This window comes from Limulus polyphemus, unplaced genomic scaffold (assembly GCF_000517525.1).
Source record: "Limulus polyphemus unplaced genomic scaffold, Limulus_polyphemus-2.1.2 Scaffold369, whole genome shotgun sequence".
NCBI classification, from domain to species: domain Eukaryota; kingdom Metazoa; phylum Arthropoda; class Merostomata; order Xiphosura; family Limulidae; genus Limulus; species Limulus polyphemus.
The window spans coordinates 357,795-366,874 of NW_013665979.1; the positions used below are offsets into that span (position 1 = coordinate 357,795).

The 9,080-nt window shown below is 32.7% G+C and overlaps 1 protein-coding gene across 2 annotated transcripts in view; it reads left to right on the plus strand.

Annotated features, from left to right (window-relative positions):
* Window positions 1–7,889, plus strand: part of LOC106457749 (glycine receptor subunit alpha-2-like) — a 93,140-nt gene extending 85,251 nt beyond the window's left edge. For both annotated transcript variants that reach the window (XM_022383770.1, XM_022383772.1), the window contains 2 exons: window positions 1,267–1,299; window positions 6,233–7,889. In XM_022383770.1, coding sequence (XP_022239478.1) covers window positions 1,267–1,299; window positions 6,233–6,403 — 204 coding nt within the window. In that variant the 3' untranslated portion in view covers window positions 6,404–7,889. The remainder of the gene's footprint in view (window positions 1–1,266; window positions 1,300–6,232) is intronic.
* Window positions 7,890–9,080: the final 1,191 nt, after the last annotated feature.

Here is a 9,080-nt window from a genome sequence, read left to right on the forward strand (position 1 = left end):
CCCCCCCGTCCCCCCCCCGCATCTATGTTTATTGGTCAACCAAACTACCACGTCTCCCCATCTTTGCGTAATGGACAACCAAACTACCACGTCCCCCCCCATCTATTTTTATTGGTCAACCAAACTACCACGTCTCCCCATCTTTGCGTAATGGACAAACAAACTACCACGTCTCTTCATCTATGCTTAATGGACAACCAAACTACCAAGTCCCCCCGTCCATGCTTACTGGATAACCAAACTACCACGTCCCCCTGTCCATGTTTACTGGATAATCAAACTACCACGTCTCCTGTTCATGCTTACCTCACAACCAAACCATCGGGTACCCTGTCCATGCATACCGGCAACCAAGCTATCACGCCTCTCCATCTATGCTTATTGGTTAACTAAACTATCAAGTCCCTCTAGCTATGCTTACTGGACAACCAAACTACCTCACACCATGCTTGCTGCTCAACCAACCATCACGTTGCAAATGCCGTTAATCACAGTTTTGCTTCATTGGTTAAAAAAGACGGAACTTGGCAGAACTTTTGAGTTAAGCTAATAAATAAGCTTGTAAAAAAAATGACAGTAAATAAATTCTGAGATTAGCAAGTCTATCAATACAGCTCTAGAGTGCTGTTAAAATATGTTTTTAAGAACTTTTGAATGTAAATTGTGATTTGGAATTGCTAAGACGTGGTAGCTGCTTAAATGATTACAAACCATCCTTGCAAACCAAGGCTCTATCTTACTTTTCGCAGAAACCTTTTTTCCACATGTGAAAAAGTTTTGCTCAAAATGTTAAGATTATTTATTTATTAAAACTTTAAAATGGTTTTATTCTTTTTTTTAAACTTTTTTTCTTACTTGAATATTATAAGCAACCAAAAATTTAAGAGCAACTGAGATTCTCCTTATAAACTGGGGAATTCACTCCCACCATGTCCAAAACAACATTTTTTGTTTTACCTTTTCTCCAGATGAATCACTTTTATTAGAAGTATAAAATACAGTGTTGTTAAGGCTTGACTTCTCTAAATCAGCTATGCAACATTAGTTAGCTGAGAGAACTTTCTAGAAAACACAGAAGAATCCTTGTTCAAGGAAGAGAAGAGTGCATGTGACAACTGTGATTATGATAGATTACACGTGTATAGAATACTTATACACTTAACGGCACCTTTAACGTGTATAGAATACTTATACACTTAACGGCACCTTTAACGTTAAAGTATAATGATCAAAATCTAATTACTGTTGTTTTTTTCTTCGCTTTAGCTAACCCATATCAAAACCTGCAATGGAAACCAGGTAATTTTTATCTATGTTTTTAAATAAATTATTATTTAAAAGGCCGGAAAAAGTTTGTAGTAAGTCATACAATAATGAACAATTCGTTGAAATTATGACAAACATAGGCATTAAGTTAAATATAATTGTATTTTGATAGGTGTAGAGTATCTCCAAGATTTACATTCGTACCTATTTGTTAAAAAATATTTTATATGCACTTAACCTTTTAATTCTATATTTATTTTCTTCTTAGTGGCGCTAACTTTGAGTAATATAAAAGAGTAAAGTGATACACTTACCAGGTTGTTAAATTTTCATATATCACTGATTAACAAATTTTATTTTTTCTCTTTTACAAAAGATACTAGGAAGTTTGTTACCTCTACCAATATGAACCTTAAAATCTAATTGAAAGTTTTCTATCACGTCTAGCTTCTTTAAGACCAAACATGTACTTTTGTCTATATAGAAAGTCATTTTGTTGGGCTATTATCGAGAAAAAAAAACACAACAAAGTAGTCGTTTGACAAACAATTTTATTTATTATATTAAAACAAAGCACAAACAAAGCAGTCTTTTGACAAACAATTTTATTTATTATATTAAAAACAACGTACAAACAAAGCAGTTTGGTGATTACACTTGCTTTTACAATTCATTCTCCTGAAGAAGAAGAATCAACTATTCGAAAGCGCTCGAATTTTGGGTCTTTTTGAAATTATTTGATTATACGGTGTACAGTGAGGCATGTACGCATCGTAGTAGTCAAAATTAAATATAACTATTATAGTATTTTGGCACTTATGTATGAAGTTAAAATCATAAATAATATTCAATGTTAAACTGGTACACAATCAAAAACATTTTATTTGGGCCTATCTATGGCCTTCAAAAAGTTGACGACTCTACATGTATCGACGTTACAATGTTTAGGAAAATTTTAGATTACACCTAATCTGAAAGCTCTTTACGTCTTATCACAATTGACCACGTTACTGTTACGACAGCGGAAGTCATGCGCGCTGGAGTTTCTAGAAGGATCACGTCTTTTCCTGGCAACTCTAGTCTTTTCTACGCGCCCTCTATTTTAGTATATAAGCAGGCAAATAAAGCGAGATAATTAATTGAATTGCAGACAGACAGGCAGAGATAGAGACGGACAATTAAGTCAAGCACGGTAGTGACCTTAAATAAAGTGCGTGAATCGTTGTGAATCATAGCGTGTGTTTAAGTTAAGTGACTGTGGAAATTAAGTGTATTGCAAAGTTGTATTGAGAAAGAAAAGAATAGTTTTTTAAGAAAGGACTTGTATTGCTAAAGTTTCATCCGAAAGAAATTATACGGGAAATTAACAAACGACCAGAGACGTAAAATTGCTTTAAAACGGTAAATTCTTATTTGTTTTAAACTAAAGCGATAAATTATACCCTGTCTTACTTTAAAGCAGTAAATTCTACTATGTTTTGCTTTAAAGGGGTAAATTCTACTATGTTTTACATTAACACGGTAAATTCTAATCTGTCTTACTTTAAAGGGCTAAATTCTATTACCCTGTCTTACTTTAAAGAGTTAAATTCTACTATATTTTACTTGAAAGGGGTAAATTCCACTCTGTCAACTCTAAAGTGATAAATTCTACGCTGCCGTTTTCGTTATATACCTCTGTACAGTACAAAACTATTGTAGGCGAATTTTAAGCTTTTAATTTAAAAAATCCTCGTTAGAACTTTAAGATTGAACTGTTTCTGATATTTATCTTGCAAAACTGGTTTCTCACTAGTGAAACACCATTTTAAAGAAAGAAGTGTTTCTAAAAGTCTTTACCAAAATTTTTCTATAGTAATATTTAATAACAAACTGTTTTGCAATTGACTTCAGAAATATTGTTTTCTGAAATAGCTTTTGTAATAACAAGTTTCGGTTACAATTTATTTTTCTTTCGGAATTACTTCAGTAAGAAGTTGTTCCTGATGTTATTATCAAGGGATTGTTTCTTATATGATTAGATTAAGAAATAGTTTTTAAAACGACTTTAGTAAAAAAACTGTTTTTAAATACCATTAGTAAGAAAGAAACTGTGGTAGTTATTCGGCTTAATCTGCGTCCAAAGAAGCCGCCATAGTGGGGGATCGTCAATGGTAAATCAAAAGTTGGGTGGGGTATTCTTTGGCGCCAGAAAGTTCCACAGAGTGACGCTAGAGAGTAGATAGTTTCAATATATGCCACTATGGTGGATAGTTCCAAAATGTGTTGCTAGGTTCAAACAGTTAGAAAGTATGTCACTAAGGGGTGAGCCAAACATTAGTTTAACTTACAATTGAGTAAAATTCTATTTTTCGTATTAACGTAAAACGATCAAATTCTAGACATATATTTTATGTATCACATTACGAAATCAAAAACTTCTATTTCATTTCAAAATAGTTCTTACATGATATTAACTTATGCATTATCGTTAGGGTCAACTTGATAAGTTCACTTCAATAAGAATATTAAATAAAGCGTTTTGTTAAATACACAAAATTAACATTGACTCTTTCGTTTTGCCCAGTGTTACAAAACGCTAAATGTACGTTCTCTTTCTCAAGATTTGGTAGTCCTGAAAAGGACCTTTAATTATAAAGCATTGATTAGACAAAATCTTCAGATGATGTGTATCTGTTATTTTCCCCATCTTTTGGACGGATCCTCATCTGAAAAAAAAAAAAATAATAATGATTCTTCCGAACTCCAAAAGCCCAATGTAGTAATAATTGCAGAATATTGATTACTCAAATAAAATATATTTCTTTATACAAAACGTGTAGAATACTCCCCAGTGTTATTCGATCTAAAATAATTATCAAATGTCTCCTCATTTCGAATATCTCCGGAATACGTCATACACTTAAAGCCCATGACTATAACGACAATAGTAAATTAGGTTTAATTTGTATCATAATCTAAGACAAGGGAAACCTTACACATTCAGTATGATTGGACAGACAAACAAGTGTGCATGATCTTCGCTCTATTTACATATTGTGTGTTGAGTAGTGTTTAGTTATCGTTAATGATTAAACACACAGGCCCTGATTTTAACCCGCTGCAGGGATCTTGCAACATGTCTCATAGTTGTGACGTTCCAAGAAAACTTACTATGACATGTTCTGTGTATCCTGCGGCGTTTATGAGTTGCCAGTATCTGGCAGATGACTAATGCTTAAAGGTCAGATAAACTTTTATCATATACTAAAGAGACGGGAAAATGAAAATAAAAGAAACGGCCAGTTTATACAGAGCTAGACGTACTTAAACATCATATACATCAATGTTATCAAAGACAGATAGATCTACGAATGAAGATACCGTTAATTGTTAAATCAGATAATTATTTTAGCCCAAAGCTAAAGTTGTACTATACATCCATATAATCATCATATCAGTTACAAATGAGATTTAAAATATCATCTTATAGTACAACGAATAATATATATAAAACTCAGTGTTAGACATTGATTTAAATACAGCAATGTGGCTCATAAGAAAACGAACACAGGAAACAAAGCGACAAGTTGAAGCTTTCGGATACTAAGTTGTTGTTAGCTGGGATTACAAATTTAACCTAATAAATAAATTTAATATTGATTTACTAACAGATAAATACGAACATATATTTTTGGCTTCCTTCACCACCTATCACACCTGCCTGAAAATGTTCACTTTTCAGGCAAATGTGACGGACGTCTTACAAAACTCAAATCAAGTTACAAGAGACATGTGAACATAAATATGTTAAACAGATTCTGATGAGTTTGTTTTGAATTTCGCGCAAAGCTACACGAGGGCTATCTGCGCTAACCGTCCCTAATTTAGTAGTGAAAGACTAGAGGGAAGGCAGCTGGTCATTACCACTTGGGCTACTCCTTTACCAGCAAATAGTGGGATTGACCGTCACATTATAATGTCCTCACAGCTGAAAGGGCGAGCATATTTACTGTGACGGTGATTCGAACCCGCGACCCTCAGATTGCCAGTCGAGCGCTCTAGCCACTTGGCCAAGGTAGTGTTAATCTGCTTCTTACATCAAAATTTATACACATATTTTCTTGTATTACATAAAATCAGTTAAATTTTTTCCTCTTCAGAACTATATATAATACATTAAGCAAAACCTGAATACGCTATTTTTATTCTTTGAAATAAACAATTCCAGTGCAGCGCTTTAAGAGGTGTTATCTAGTTGTGGATTCTCGGGTATGAAGATTTTCTTGAGTTATGGAAATGTCTAAACGCGTCGTTTTTAATCTTTTGCTATCATTTATGTTAAATATGTCGACTGAAATGACTATTAAGAAACTATTTCTAATACCACTACATTAATAATTTGTTATTATAATGACTTTAGTTAGAAAGTGTTTTACCATTGGTAAGATACATTCCTGACATGACTATCAAACACTATCAAGTTGTTTCTGATCTGACTGCATTTAGAAAAATCTTTTATAATGACTTTATAAAGAACGTGTTTTTACTATCAGTAAGATACGTTTCTAACGTGACTGTAAGGTTGTTTCTGATCTGACTGCATTAAGAAACATTTGTTTATAATGATTTTATAAAGAACGTGTTTTTACCATCAGTAAGATACGTTTCTGACGTGACTGTAAGGTTGTTTCTGATCTGACTGCATTAAGAAACATTTGTTTATAATGATTTTATAAAGAACGTGTTTTTACCATCAGTAAGATACGTTTCTGACGTGACTGTAAGGTTGTTTCTGATCTGACTGCATTAAGAAACATTTGTTTATAATGACTTTATAAAGAACGTGTTTTTACCATCAGTAAGGTAAGTTTCTGACGTGACTGCGAGAAACTGTCATAAAGCCCAGTCAGAAACATAGAGATAAAAGGCTTAAATACAGTTTGCCACTCAAATTCTATTTTTATCTGGTTGTTCTGAAATGAAGGACTCGGAAGAAGACAAACAACAGGTAGAAGAGGACGAACTGAACTCTACCCTGGTCCCCCCTGCTGATCACAAGATAAAGGCCAAACGGATTGACAGAACATGCCGCATCGGATTTCCTTGCTTGTTCTTCATTTTTTGTGTTGTTTATTGGCCGTACTACCTGTTGTAAGGGGGATTTGGATGAAAAAGTATGGATTTTATAATGTAGTAACTTAAAAGTTAATTTTCGTTGTATTAGTCATCATAACTTATAATTGCTTAGAGAAAACCGAGGCAAAAACAGGTACCAGCTGAAATGTATAAATTTGAGTGATGTAATATATTTTGTGAACACGATTCAGCAATGTAAGTCAACGCTAATACTTAGATAATTTTTGTTTGTGTGATATTTTTGAGGTTCTTGACTTATAAACATCCACGGCTAACTCAAACTTTATAGGCTATAATAGGTTAAGACAAATGAATGTTAAAATGTTTAAAAGAGAAATAATATAAATACATTAGTATAACTCTATACAGACACTAGCGGTATACAAATGTCTGGAAATCATTGAATAAACCTTCTAGTCTTCCAAGCATGATATCTATTATATCATGCTTGAAATAGTAGAAATTTGCAGGTTAAATTATAGTTAATGTTCGTTTCATGAGTAAGTTCCAAGTGTTTTTACGAATTCTTAAGTGTGTGGATGTGCTATGGTTTATTAAGAATCGGTGTTAAGTTTGGATCTGTAAATAAGCAGAGAGTATGAATTATCTTAAACTCAATTGGATCAAAACACATGAAGCCTCTACTTGATAATTCCACATTGGCACGCTAGAGGGTTTTTTAAGCGATGTGAAAATGCTGAGTATATTCTATTACATATCCTAGTCCACATCGACAAAATTGGCACATGCGTCTGCTTCTTCAAGTAAGACTGAATTTCATCCATGGAGTTATGCAAACTAACCTGTATGAGTATCAGCGAAACCATACGTTCAAGGTGTTTGCCAATTTTCACGCAAGAAACGGCTTAGATGAACGCAAGGGAATTATTAAGAGGGAGATAGTACCATGTAACCCCAAGAATAGAATCAACTGGTTATAAAAAAAAGGTTCTTGGAACTGGAAGTCAAAAAAGACCTTATTGTAGACAGTAGTTATCCGAATGTTGAATACTTAGCAAAACATTTATGAAACAGAAAACGACTTTTATAGGATATTAAGAACAAAAATGATAAGCAGAATCTGAGAACTTAGCATGCGAGATTAACTACCTTAAAAAAATATATAGCAAACGACACCTGGAAAACAGATCAAATACAATTTTGTCACTGTGAGAAATAAAATTGAAAAGCAAAATTCTTCTCATTGTGAAAGAGAGAGAGCAAACTGAGTTTTCCGTTTCAGACATTGGCTTGTTGTAAACAAAATAACCAATCTTTCTCAATATAAAATACTTAGACTGTCAAAATTATATTAACATTGACAAAAAAAGAGAGGAAGTTATTTTAATATAAAGAGTTGACAAAATTATTGTAATTATTTCTTTGGAGAATACTAGAAGGGTATGATACAATAACTTGCTGTAAGATATTACAAAAATAGGAAAACTGGTGTATAAAGAACAAAATAGAAACGTAGTATTCAGAATATTCTCATGGTTAAATATCAAAGACAAAATAAAAAAAGTCTTTGTAAAATAGGAAATATAAAAGGTTAGAAACCTTTTTAATTTACTGTTTAACTTTGGAACAGCATGATCTTGAAACGTTTTTGCAATAAAACATAGAAGATGAGAAGAAAAAAGGTTTTTTTCAAAACGTTGAGAAAAACAAGTCCAGAAAACTATTTTATCGTCATATGCTAGAAAAAAAATATCTATAATCTAACTTTAAAATAAAAAATATTACAAGTGTATGGCCTACTAAATAATGCCGTCTAGTGAATCTTCCCTAAAACGTGCTGTAGGCTATTGAAAATTAAAAACAGAAACCTTCTCAATGTAGTAGAAAGTGTGCGTAGGGCACTATTCTATACAAATTTTAATATACGGACTTTATTATAAATGTTATAACTATTAAATAACAAAAGATGTTTTGACCATATATTTAGTATATAAATATAATTCCATAACTTTCTTTATCTAAAATGCTAGAATAATATAAACTAAAAATAGACTTCGCGGTAAAATAGCACAAAAATATGACCCAGAGAATGTCTCAGTTTTTACGTAATAAAAATATATTATTTTTCTTTTGTACTAAAATCTAATGAAAGAGTTATTCAGGAACACTCTTACTGTAAAATATCTAAAACTCAAAAACAGATTGCTGCTACTGTAGAATACAAGAATAAAGTGATCTATAGTCACTCTTATTTAACATACGGTGTTTTTATAAAGTTTTTTGGAGTGCTTGGAAATCAATAAAAATGATATTATTAGTTATGAAGCTATATTTCTTGACGTAGATTCCAGTGAGACCATAAGGAACATACATCAGTGATCACCAAATTGAGCCGCCGGTCATGTGAAGCATTGCCTATATCCTTGGAAGCTATTTTAGAACAATATGGTCAAATGGCCCACTTGATTTTTGGGGTACCTAAAGTCAGCTGTATATAGTCCAGAGTTTGATGTATTTTCGCATTTGAAATCTGTCACTTTGTAGGCATGTTGAATATTGGACAGCTTCGTTCAGCTGTTTCCCACTTATTCCAATGATACAGGACATGTTTCACATGAACGGTGTTCACTACGAACAGATGTACCACCTTCTGATGATCAATGTTGAAGGTCAAGCATTCATATTCCCTATGGTCTAACTGCTTGCTACGTTCAGCATGGGCTTCTAACACGCCA